The 12,895-nt window shown below is 50.8% G+C and overlaps 1 protein-coding gene across 2 annotated transcripts; it reads left to right on the plus strand.

Annotated features, from left to right (window-relative positions):
• Positions 1-185: 185 nt before the first annotated feature.
• Positions 186-10,408, plus strand: Syngr4 (synaptogyrin 4). 2 transcript variants are annotated; one of them, XM_021167844.2, is made up of 5 exons: positions 186-307; positions 1,036-1,236; positions 8,309-8,546; positions 9,668-9,807; positions 10,045-10,407. In XM_021167844.2, the coding sequence occupies exons 2-5, from the start codon at positions 1,144-1,146 to the stop codon at positions 10,273-10,275; spliced, it is 702 nt and encodes a 233-aa protein (XP_021023503.1). In that variant the 5' UTR covers positions 186-307; positions 1,036-1,143; the 3' UTR covers positions 10,276-10,407. The 2 variants fall into 2 exon arrangements, with proteins under 2 accessions (XP_021023503.1, XP_021023504.1); XM_021167845.3 differs by having other exon boundaries at positions 188-307; positions 1,039-1,236; positions 10,045-10,408.
• Positions 10,409-12,895: the final 2,487 nt, after the last annotated feature.

Below are 12,895 nucleotides of genomic sequence, written 5' to 3' on the forward strand. Positions count from 1 at the left end.
TTTTTAAGGTAATGCGCACGCGCTGAAGACGTGTCTCCCGGTCCGCTATTTGGAGCTGGGTCGGGCCCTCGCGCGCGCCGGGCCAACGGCGACCCGCCCAACGTCCGCCGAGACCACGCCCTTTCCGTAGTCAGTTCGGATAGGCGGAAAGGAAAGGGGTGGGACTTGACTGCAGCCAATCATCTGTAGAGGACAGAAAAGGCGGGAAAAAGAGGAACCAAAAAGAGGCTAGAGGTGGCTCCCGGGACCAGGAGAGGAAGCCAGGCAGACAGAAGACGAGCGCAGGTCCTCGGCCCTCGGAGAAGAGGTGGTTCTCTTCAGCCAGCGTCCCCCTGGGGTCTCAGCACTTCCGCCCCAAGGTCCTTAGAAGGGAAGGCCCTAGTCTAAGGAGGTTGCCATGACTCTCATACCGAGTGGCAGCTGGTTTCCGAGGCTTCAGTCTGAGACGATATGTCATCCTGAAACAGAGCTGAAGCCTAAGCAAGGCTGGTGTTACGGAAAATGACCCAAGTTAGGAAACACCTCAAATATTCCTGGGCTCTACGTGGTCTTCTATACCTAGGGTAACTGCATTCCCTTAAGGACCAGTCTACAGTCCTAATTAAGCCCACTGCCTCATGCCCCCACTCTGAGGGCCCAGCAGACCTGCCACCCTTTATCACCCTCATCCTGTATTCCCAAAATTCAGGGCCCTCAGAACCCTCTGGCCCCTTATCGGCACCTGAAACCTCCGATAGCCCATCAGCCTACATTTCCAACTTCTGGAAGCCCGAAGCAGCCTTCCAGCTGTGCTCCCATTTCCAGAACTTGCCACATACCCTATCATCTCTCATCTCCAGCACCTAAGACCACCCAGCAGTTTCTCACCCCATATTCCTGACAACTGAAAACGGAGCAGCCAGCCCCTTCAGCCCACCTGCTCTGTTCCTAGGGCTCCTAACAGCTCCTCAGCCCATCCATCCCCACAAACGCAGGGCCAGTGCTCCCCACTCCCAGCACTTTTACTCTGACATTCCCATTCCTCTTTTCTTGCAGTAGCTGAGCCTTGAGGTGGGGCTGAGGCACACAGGAAGTGGTGCCCAGAAAGCAGCACCCAACACCCCTGCCCCTACCTCCCGGGACACCCAGAGAAGAGCAGCCACTATGCACCTCCCTGAAAGCCTCCACGACCTGGCAGACAGTGAGACTGTGCGCTTTCTGAGGAGACCAAAGAGCATCTCAAGGGTCTTCGGAGGGGTGAGAGCCCAGGGGTCAGGACACAGGCTGTGACATCCAGGAAGAGGGCAAGGGGTCGGTGTGGTCGGAGAGGGAGAGAAGCAGACAGGAGCCCAAAACTGAAGCTACCTTTTACTGAGTATCTGGTCACTAGCCACTGTCAGCATCAACCGAGTCATCACAAGAAAGAGCCCCTCAAACCTGGGGCTCCTCAAAGGGCCTCTCAAATCTGCCACACCAGCACATAAAAGACTGAGGTGGAGGATTGTCATAGGGTTGAGGCCAGCCTGGGTTACAGTGTAAGAAAATGGAAAAAGTGAAAAAGAACCCTTTCAAAGGAGAAGAAAAGTAGAGCCTCCCCCCCAAAAAAAAAAACCCATAATTTTGATAAATGGCATCAGTGTTTGAAGACTGCTTGTCCCGTGGGGTAGCCACAAGCCACAGGTGCTACTCCAATTCCAACTCATCAAATGGGATTCAAATGAGCTGCTCTGCAATCATGGTGGCCATATTTCAGGTGCTTAGTTCCCACGGGTGCCTTGTGAGTCTCCAGTTGGACAGCATAGATTCAGGACGCTTCACCATGCCAGGAAGTTCCATGGAACAGCATCCATTAAGGTTAACACAAAAGTGGGGAAGCACCACTCGGTTCTAGGAGATGCTAGGACCCATCCATTTTCTACTTCTCAGGTGGGGGAGGGGTGAACAGGGACTAGATCTATTTTTTTTTTTTTAAAGCATAGATCTGGGAGGACCACAAGCACCAGACTCAGGGAGCAGATGTGAGTCGCCACTGTGCCAGGCATGGTGCCAATGCTCTCTGTGCATCACTGCCATCTTCCCAAGGGATCTGGACACTGAGAGCAAAGTCCCCCACATTCAGCCCACTGGTGCTGTGTAACCTTGGAATGGAACCAGCCAGCCACTGCCCCTCTCTGAACATCAGTACAAGGGCCATCTGTGTCTATGGGCTGCGACCCACACTGCCTCCTCCTTTTAAAGATTTTAGAAGCATATGTATGAGGCTTCAGGAGTTTATGTGCGCCACAGGCGTGCAGGTGGTGGTGGAGGGCAGAGGGGCTCAGGTCGCCTGGAACTGGAGTTGGAGTCTGGTGTGAGGCTTAGTTTCTTTTCTATTGCTGTGAAGAGATGCCACAACCGAGGCAACTCAGAAACTAAGGCGTTTAATTGGGGGCTTGCTTGTCGTTTCAAAGGGGGAGTCCATGACCATCATGGCAGGGAGCAAGGCAGCAGGCAGACAAGCATGGTGCTGGAGCAGTGGCTGAGAACTTACCTCTTATCTGCACGTTGGAGGTGGGGGGGAGGGAGAGAGAGAGAGAGAGAGAGAGAGAAGAGAGAGAGAGAGAGAGAGAATGAACTGGGGTAGCATGGGCACTTGAAAACTCAAAGTTCACCCCTAGTGACACACTTCCTTCCAAAAGGCCACACCCCCTAATCTTTACCAAACAGTTTCACCAACTGAGGACCAAATATTCAAATATATGAGCCTGGTCAAGGTGTGGTGCCACACACCTTCAATCCTAGCACTATAGAGGCAGAAGCAGAAGGATCTGCCTGAGTTTGAAGCCAGCCTGGTCTATATAGCAAGCTCCAAAGCAGCCAAAAATACACAGAAAGACCCTGCCTCAAAACAAACACAGAACAAAACCAACAAACAGAGCACCTGAGCCTATGGGGGTCATTCTCATCCAACCACCACTCACAGTGACCCTAACCACTGAACTAGCTCACACCCTGCTTTATGTCTGTGCTGTCTTTTGTTTGTCTTTGTTGTTTGAGGCAGGGTCTTAATTTGTAGCTTAGCCCAAGCGAGCCTTGGATTCACAATGGTCCTCTGCTTGAGCCTCCCTGAATGCTGAGATTATAGGTAGGAGCTACCATGCTCAGCCAGCCTGTACTAGTTGTGCTGTTACCCCTGAACAGAACTGACAACTGAGGCAATGGTGAGATCAGATAGGGCTGTGGGAGCAGGAGCAACCCTCTGACCTGGTTCTTCACGGAGTGTCTCTAGGACGTCAGCATTCAGCTCCTCCTCCATGGGTTAAACCCCAGAGTCTTTCCTCAGGTTCCCAGGCCAGAGTGTCTTCTCTCTGTCCTCTCGAACAGAGTCCAGACAGGACTGGCTTTGAGGCCCATCCTAGCCATGTGTCCACTGGAGGGACATGCTACCCTGTTGGCTGGGCTGTCTACGACATTACCACCATCCCCAGCAGCAGCAGTACCTCTCATTCCCAGAGATGCCCCTTTGGCTCGGTAGTTTACATGGTCAGACTATACCTGTGTGACCTGAAACATCTTCTCTGAACCTTTGTGTCCTCATCTGGATCCAGAGAGTCCTAATACCCGCCTCCTGGGCAGAACTGCTGTGAAGATGAAAGAAAGCAATACATAGACAGGCTGTTTAGTGGGGGGCTGGCATGTGACGAGCTCTCCTTAAATAGCAAGCATTGTCACTGGAATAACTCTCGACTGTGAGGGAGGAGAGGGCTGGAGGAACCTGGCATGGCAGGGACTGGTGCCACACCGTCTTTCTTCCTTTTGAGAACAGAGGGATTATGACTGCCACACACCACTTCCTGGTGCCTTCTGTCCTCACCACACCTATGACAAGGGCACATTTGTATAATCCTAGGGGAAACTGAGACTCCAGAGGTTGAGTGGTTTGTCAAGGTGACCCATTTGATGAAGGAGTCAAACTCAGATCCACTCCCTGTTTCCAGTGCCTGGAAAGTAGAGGCAAGGACGAGGGAGCTGGGAGCCCAGGTGGTGTGGCCCAGTGCAAGCTGGGAGAAAGGCAGCCAGCCATGCCAGACCTTATGGTCACAGACATTGCCCATGCCACCATCTCCCTCCCCCACTGTCCTCTTCCTTCCCCTAGCCTGGTTCTTCAATGGGAGTCTCTGGGCAGCTGGTGCTCATGTCCTCTATGCCGCCTGCCAACTGGTGCCTTAACTCTTGAATCTTTGCTCTCTCCCTGGAGACAAGTCAGGGAAGGTGCAGAAAAGAGACAGGACACAGGCTTCAAAGAAATAAGATCCCCAGACAGTGGGTGCCTTTCCCCACATTCCAGTGCCCCAGGCTTTACCATAGACAAACAGCCCCTGGGGCCTGTAAGTCAGGAGGGCCCCACTCTAGAGCAGCTAAGGTTAAGGGTCTTCTTCTTCTTCTTCCTAGATGGTTCTGAGACCCATCTTGTCCTGAGCACTACTGGGCCTGAGCCCCCACTCCCCTTCTTCACACTATAAACACACGTCAGGTTCCAAGGCCTGAATGACTTGCTCGAGCCCACGCAGCTTGGCTGAATCTGACACATACGGCTTTTTCCATTGCACTGTGATGTAGATTTATCAAAAGTAGAAGGGAATTCTTAACACTCCCTTTGTGGACTTATGCACAGTTCCAGGGAGGTAGCACTGGTGGAAAGAATATGAGCTGAGAAACAATTGAGATGTCTCCTCGCCTCGCCTTGCCTTGTCCTGGCATGAGCTATGTAAGGTACTTCCTGAAGACCGAATCGTTCACTCCCAGACCAGTGTTGTCAGCCTTCCTAATGCTGCGGCCCTTTAGTACAGTTCCTCGTGTTGTGGTGACCCCAACCATGAAAGTATTTCCATTGCTTACTTCATTACAGTAATTTTGCTACTGTTATGAATCATAGTATAAGGATCTGATATGCAGGATATCTGATATGTGACCCACAGATTGAGAACCGCCTGTCCCAGACTATTACAGCCTTCCTTCATGGATTAACCATAGAGTTCTTGGCAAGAAGAGAGACTAATTGTTGTGCTTATAAAGCAATTACTGCGAAGGGGAGAGGAGGAGGGGCAGGACAAAGGCAGGGTAAATTAGGGCCAGCCTCTCACCTCCTACCCCCATACTAAGGCACATGAAAGGAACCAGGAGCCAGGATTATTCTTCACACTCATTTGCTGAGGCCTTACTTGCACTTGTGTGTACAGACATACACAGACCCTGCAGAACCTGTCCCAGGGTTCAAATCTTATCCAACTTTTCATCTTTCCTTCTGCAGAACTTCATTGCTTATAGTCACAGACCATCAATCACCAGACCCAGCTATACGTCCAACATGCCTGTGAATTGCTGGGAATCTGCTCTCCCTGCAGACCTGCTCTGTGAACTTCTGCCTCACCCTTATCCAGTCCACTGGCCACGTGACCCCAGAGGACTTCTCTAATCCTTGCCTGGTCCTGGCTATCTTCTTAGAACCTCTCAATGCGTGAGGAAATTTAAATGAGGGGCTAGAGAGATGGCTCTTGCTCTTCCAGGGGACCCAAGCTGAACTCTGAGCAGCCACATTTTAACTTTCACATCTTAGAGCTGTTGAGGTCTTTGAGGGCCAGAATCAAGACCCCTTGTCCTCAAAGGAGCCAGCTCTGTAACCTCTGACTCTTGCAAGTGCTCCCTTTTCTTTTTCTGTTTCTTTTTTTTTTTTTTTAAAGATTTATTTATTTATTATATGTAAGTACACTGTAGCTGTCTTCAGACACTCCAGAAGAGGGCGCCAGATCTTGTTACAGATGGTTGTGAGCCACCATGTGGTTGCTGGGATTTGAACTCTGGACCTTTGGAAGAGCAGTCGGGTGCTCTTACCCACTGAGCCATCTCACCAGCCCCTCTTTTTCTGTTTTTTGAGACAGCGTCTCATAAAGTCCAAGCGGTCCTGAGACTGAATGTGTAGCTGAGGCTGGCTCCTGGCTCCTGCATCCACTTTTCCTCAATCTAGGGTCACGACCCCGTTGGGGATTAAATGACCCTTTCACAGAGCTCACATATCAGATATCCTGCTTATCAGATATTTACATTACAATTCAGTATAGTAGCAAAATTACAGTTATGAAGTAGCAATGAAAATAAGTTTATAGTTGGGGCTACAACATGGTGGACTCTATTAAAGGTCGCAGCACCAGGAAGGTTGGATTACAGGCATGCATCATACCCTGAAAAACTCCTTTCAGGTCCAGGTCTCAACTTATTATTTCCAAAATTCAGCCCCAGAACTTTGGTTTCCCCCGCAAAGTTCAACCCTTGTCCACTGACTCCCCCCGACATGCAGACTTACTCCTCTAGCCAATTCTACACCACCTGAAGGCTGTTTCCACACTGAGAGCTGATCCTGCCCTGCCCTGCCCTGCCCTGCCCTGCCCTGCCCTGCCCTGCCCTGCCCTGCCCTGCCCTGCCCTGCCCTGCCCTGCCCTGCCCTGCTCACAGCCCTCCAAACTATAGTCCCGCTCCTCAACCCTTCTCAACCTGTGACATCCAGGTAGAAAGCCCCTGAACCATCCACTCTCCATCCAGTAGACGCTCATGGGTTCCTTCTGTGCCTACACAGGGCTTGTCACACTGCAGTGTGACAGACAGGGCCTCAGCCTCTCACAGATTAGCACTGCTAGGAACCACTGCTCCCAAGGCGGGATCAAGCTTGAGCCAGAGTCCAAGTCTAGGCTCTGCTGCTTACTAGCTGCTAAAGTCATCCGGCTCTTCATCCTCTGTACCTCATAGTCATTGTCAGAGAAGCGCCTCTGTTGCAGTGTGGTTGTAGGCTGCACAGAGGTGGAACACTTACCAGGGCAGTGCTGTATTGCTTATTTAAGAATTCTAAAGCAAAAACTAGATGTAACTGTCCTATGCCTATAATCCCAGAACTTTGGAGGCTGAGGCAGGAAGATGATTGTGAGCGCAAGGCCAGCTAGAGCTGCTTGTGAAATCCTGTGAAGTTAAAAAAGCAAAATGTTGGCATTTTAATTCTGCAATCAATACTGCATCTTTGTTTTGTCTTTGCATATTTTCTAGGATATTTTGACCATTTCAAACATTTATTTCAAAAAAGTGAATTGAGGGGGAGGGAGCTGGAGAGATGGTTTGACAGCTGAGAGCGCTGGCTACTCTTGCAGAGAACCTGGATTTGGTGCCCACAACCTGTTAACTCTAGCTCCAAGCAACCCAATGCCCTTCCTTCCTCTGGCTTACACACACGCACAGCACAGACGTGTACAAACATGGGTAATTCAAAATCTTTTTAAAATGGGGCCAGAGTGCCAGGCAATGGTGGTGCATACCTGTGATCCCAGCGCTTGAGAGACAGAGGCAGGTGGGTCTATGAGTTGGAAGCCAAACTGGTCTATAGAGTGGGTTCCAAGACAGCCAAGACAGAGAACCCCTGTCTCAAAAAAACAAACAAAAAATAAAACAAACTAACTAACTAAAAAGCAATGGGGCCTAGAGAGATGGTTCAGCTGTTGAGAGCACTGGCTGCTCTTCCAGAGGTACCAGGTTCAATTCCCAGCACCCATAGAGTGGCCCACAGACCATCTGTAACTCCTATCCCCCCCCCCCCCATGGACACTGCATGTGTATAATTAGTGCACAAACATACATGTACACAAAATACCCATACATATTAAGTGAATAAATTTTAAAAATAAAAAAATGAGCTGGGCAGTGGTGGCACATGCCTTTATTCCCAACATTTGAGAGGCAGAGGCAAGTAGATCTCTTGAGTTCTCAGCCAGCCTTGTCTGCAGAGAGAGTTCTAGGACAGCCAGGGCTACACAAAGAAACCCTATCTCAAAAAAAATGTTTAAAAAATTTTTTTAATGAATTGGGGCTGAACATAGACTAGAGTGTTTGGGTGGAGTTTTGGGTTTGTGAGCCAGGAAAGGAGAGCTAGGAGAGCAGGGTTGGGGTGGTGGTGTGCCTCTTGTTAGCTTTTATGCCCCAAATAAGAGTGGTGGCAGGAAAGTCTGGAGCAAAGCAAGGGTGAGTGGACAAAGATTAGGTTAGCAGGAGAGCTTTGGAGGCCACGGTGATGGGTTAGGACAGCCCTGGGGCACTGGGACCATGGTCAGAAAGAGCAGAGAGAGACTGGGTGACAGTGGAGAAAGGATGAGGTCAGAGCCCAGAGGGAGGAGAGGAGGCAAAAGGCAGAGACAGGGCTCTGAGGCTGGAACAGGAAGGGCAGCTGCAGAAGGGCCTGTCCCCAAGTGTCCACCCAAAGGGAAGGGCATCTTGGAAGGGCACTGATGTCTACCCTTTCCGTTGTGGTTCACAGGTCTTTTCCCTGGTCATCTTTTCCTCTCTACTAACTGATGGTTACCAGAACAGAACAGAGTCTTCTCAGCTCCGCTGTGTCCTCAACAGCAACTACATGGCCTGTAGCTTTGCAGTAGGAGCTGGCTTCCTGTCCTTTCTCAGCTGCTTGGTCTTCCTGGCCGTAGATGCCTATGAGAGGCGCCTCGTAGGCACCCGCTTTAAGATAGCCTTCCAGCTCTTGGACTTCATTCTGGCTGGTGAGTTTCAAGGGACCATGCAGAGCTACCCTTCTGTTCAGCCCTCTTAGGCTTCTCCCCAGGGCCCATAGCTCACAGTCTCGGGCCACCCACCAAACCTGTGCCTGATGGCCCCTCCTAGAAGCATCTTCTAGTCCTTGTCCCTTCCAGTCCCCTCTCTGCCTCTAGCCCAAGTTGCTTTTCCCTCACATTCATTTCTGTAGCCCACTAAGCATAGCCTGAAAAGCCCACCCTGTGGCAGGGATTTGATGAAGGACCCTCAGTGAACACTAGGGTGAAGCTTCTGCCTTGCAGGGGTTCTGAGTGTTACGGGATGCCTGTAGTCATGTGGACGCCTGCTGGGCACTGCCCAGTGTTAGGCGCCCCATCAAGGCGTGTACCTCCTCTCCTCTAGCTCGAAGAACCCATTTTCTCATAAGAAAAACCGAGGCTGAGATGCTCATGTGACTGAGCCACTGCTTCCTTGTGAACAGCACTCCTTAGGCTTCACAGCAGAGCAGCCTCCATCACCGTGGCCCACTGTCTCAAAAGCTTGGCACACGGAAAGCACTAAACCCAGTCTTAATTTTTTAAAAAAATTATTTTATGTATATGGCTACACTGGAGCTGTTTCCAGACACACCAGAAGAGGGCATCCCTTTACAGATGGTTGTGAGCCACCATGTGGTTGCTGGGAATTGAACTCAGGACCTTCGGAAGAGCAGTCAGTGCTCCTAACCACTGAGCCATCTCTCCAGCCCTCTAAGCCCACTCTTTATACCCCGAACCCTCGGGTGCTCTTCACACTGCCTCTCTGGCCCTCTCCGGGAGTCATTTTTAGCAGCTCAGGGTCAGAGAACCTCTGCAGTGGGAAGGCCCTCTGTGTGAGGGATCCCGTCACATATAGCTCCTGAGCATATGAGATGTGACTGGGCCACAGGGAATCCTTTGTGATTCTGAGGAAGTTGAAGCTGAAAGGGTGCTATGTTAGACAGGGAACCCCACTTCAGAGGTTGGCTTTTGGGGATTTGGGTTAGCACCAGATGTGTGTGTGTGTGTGGTGTGTGTCCCAGGTCTCCCTAGCCCACCTTGCCCCTGCCCCAGCATGCTCTTCCAGGTCTCTTCTTTCCTTGCCCCTCCAGTCCTCTGGGCAGGTGTCTGGTTTGTGGCCTTCTGCTTCCTAGCCAGCCAGTGGCAGCATTCGAAGTCCAAGCACTTCCTCTTGGGGAACAGCAGCGCCAAGGCAGCCATTGCCTTTTCTTTCTTCTCCGTCCCTGTCTGGGTGAGGACAAGCCCTGGCCCCACTCCAGGGTGGGTTGGGAGGGCTGTATATCTAGTGACTAGAGCCAGGACTCTCCCCGGGCCTCTGCTGTCATCTCTAAGCCTGCCTTCCTCAGGCATCCCCATCCTGGGCACCGCTGGGCAGTGAGCAGACAGCAATCTACTGCATCCCCCAGGCCAGCCCTGGGGCCTCCTTCCCATCCTGGCCAACTTAAATCCTGCCCTTTCCTGCCCACAGATACTCCAGGCCTACCTAGCCTTCCAGGACCTCCGAGATGAGGCTCCAGTCCCCTACAAGCGCTCCCTGGAGGAGGGTAGTGTGGTGCTGAACACCCTCTCTCCATCATCCACCAGCCCCTCCAACCCTCCCATCACTGGCCCCAACAGTCTGAGTTACACCAGCTCAGCCCTGTCCCCGTACATGACGACTCCAAAGGCCCCACGCCTGGCTATGATGCCAGACAGCTAAACAGCCTGTATACATGAGTAAATAGCCCCCTCGGAGGGGGTTTATGAACAACCCTGTCCTGTCTGTTCCTCTTTCATCCCTTGAGTGGCAGGAGGAGGAGGAGGAGAAGGAGGAAGAGGAGGAGGGAGACCCCTGCAACAGGTACATTTCTGTGCTACCCCCCAAGCACCATCACCCTGCTGAGAGCAGGCTGGAAGTGGACACAAGCAGGAAGCCCTGCTATGTTCCCTGCACCTTGAGCCCACACTGGCCTGGAAGAGGATGCACAAGGGCCTCCTACTACATCTGAGGCTGAGGCTGAGGGAGGAGTACAGCACCAGCCCAGCAGCCCAAGCTCTTTACCCCAGAGAGATGAAGGCAGTCAACAGTAGTGTGTAAGGGGTCAGTCAGGGCACTGAGTCCATGAATGAGACTGATTCAGGAGAGATCTGGGTCTTCAAATACATTCAAGGCTATCCTGGGAAACAGGCAAGTGTTTCTACTACGCTCCTCCCAGGGTCACTAGGCCACAGACCTGCTAGGAGGGATGAGGCAGGTGGCACCGTGTGCCCTGCACCCAGCCCTGGGCTGAGGATGCAGTCTTGCTCAAGGCTTCATTAGAAAACAAGTCCATTTCAATATATTTCATCTAACTTAATATATCCAATGTGTTACTGTTTCAACATATAACCAATATGAAAACTCAGCTTTTCTTTCTTTGTAAAACAAGGCCTCATGTGTAACTCATACTGGCCTCAATACTGGGCTTACAGGGTGCCACCATTCCCAGCACTGACAGGTACCATGCAGCACTGTATATCCATTCTAACCATTAAAGTCCACTGTGCGCCTTACCTCACAGCATGCTCACTTTGGTTCCGCCATGTCAAGTGTCATGGATGAGCAACCGACTGGAAGTACATCTCTTTATCCTTCTAGTGGTTTCTTTAGAACAACTAAACATCTTTTTTTGTTGTTTTTGGCTTTGGTTTGGTTTTTGTATGTGTATTAGTGGGTGACAGACTTTTTTTAAAATAGGGAGCGAGGGCTGTAACTCACTTGGTAGTGTACTTGCTCAGCATGCACATCCTTGGGTTCATGTAATCTCTAGCATTACATAAACCAGACGTGACTGTGCACATCTATAACAAGTCTCTCAGGACAGAGGCAGGAAGATCCGAAGTTTAAGACTCAGGGATTTACACTGGGCAGTGGTGGCGCACGCCATTAATCCCAGCACTTGGGAGGCAGAGGCAGGCGGATTTCTGAGTTTGAGGCCAGCCTGGTCTACAGTGAGTTCCAGGACAGCCAGGGCTACACAGAGAAACCCTGTCTCAACCCCCGCCCCCCCCCCAAAAAAAAGAAAAAGACTTAGGGATTTGAGGCCAGCCTAGATATGTGAGACCCTGAAATACACATATAACTGACACAGTCAAACTTGTATAAGGCTTGGCATGCCCTGCAGAGCATTTACAAACTGGACAGAGATACAAGGTCAAATTTAGGCTCCAGCATGCCCTTTGTGAGGGCTTCCTGTGTCAGGCACATATTGGCTCAATGCAGAGGAGAGGACAGGGGAGTGACAGAGGCCCTCTCCCCAGGGAAATGGGCCTGAGCCTTTTATGCTGTCATGAGTGGAAGGTCTTCAACATTTAATATGATTTCTTTTAGATGGATTGGCTCTTCGACCATATTCAAAGAGGCAGTTCAGGGATGAGCAGTCAAGGACCTGCCGACGCCATGCACTTGTGTTCTTCCAGACTTCTGTGCAAAACAGAAGGACCACTAAAACACCACACAGTAGTTAAACATGAGGGCTCTGGAGCCAGGAAGTCTAGGAACAAGCCCCATCCCCCATCTTGCCACTTATCCCATGCCTCAGTTTTCTCATTTATGAAATAGGGCTGAGGACCAAATAAAAGTACCCATGGGCTATGGAGGCATGGCAAGCCCTCTGGAAAGTTAGCCCCAGCCCCCTAGGCTTGTCCAAAGAAGCAGGATAGATACAACTAAGAACTGGGAAGTTCTCAAAGGACAAACAGGAAGCTTGAACCAAGGATCCAACTTCAGATGCTGGCTGGGCAGAGCCCAGTGAAGGGCCGCTCGCCTAGGATGCAGCCAAGGCCGCTCGCCTAGGATGCAGCCAGGGCGAGATGGGAAGCCAGAAGGACCAGGTGTGGAGCCATCATTTGGGGGGTTTGTTGTGTTGTCTTTTTGTTTGTTTGTTTGTTTTTGTTCTGTTGTTTTGGTTTTTCGAGACTGCTTCTCTGTGTGTAGCCCTAGCTGTTCTGGAGCTCATTTTGTAGACCAGGCTGGACTAGAATTTACAGAGCTCTGTCTACCCTGCCTCTCAAGTGCATGCCCAGCTTTCATTTGCTTTTTAACTCTATAAGCAAAACCACACACAGTATCAGCCCAGTAATAAATGGTAACAGCTCATGGGCAAGAACTAGCGCCGTGGCAAATGCAGGCGCCCCATCTACTCAGCCTCAGCCATCTGTTGCCGACCACCACTGCTCAACTGACCGACTTCTTTTAACTTTTAAAGAGCCAGAAATCCAGACTGTAGAAAAAAGATCTCTTTTTTAAAAGCTAGCAAGCTTGTTTGTTTGTTTGTTTGTTTGTTTCATTTTTATTAAAC

The sequence above is a fragment of the Mus caroli genome, unplaced genomic scaffold, assembly GCF_978045245.1.
Source record: "Mus caroli unplaced genomic scaffold, Mus_caroli_1 scaffold_8, whole genome shotgun sequence".
In the NCBI taxonomy this organism is placed as follows: Eukaryota; Metazoa; Chordata; class Mammalia; order Rodentia; family Muridae; genus Mus; species Mus caroli.

Bases quoted from the DNA above. Each gene is read 5' to 3' on its own strand.
- Syngr4 (XM_021167844.2), top strand. From the start codon at position 1,144: ATGCACCTCCCTGAAAGCCTCCACGACCTGGCAGACAGTGAGACTGTG. The intron at 1,237-8,308 runs GTGAGAGCCCAG...TGTGGTTCACAG, and splicing joins TCTCAAGGGTCTTCGGAGGG to GTCTTTTCCCTGGTCATCTT. The intron at 8,547-9,667 runs GTGAGTTTCAAG...TTGCCCCTCCAG, and splicing joins CTTGGACTTCATTCTGGCTG to TCCTCTGGGCAGGTGTCTGG.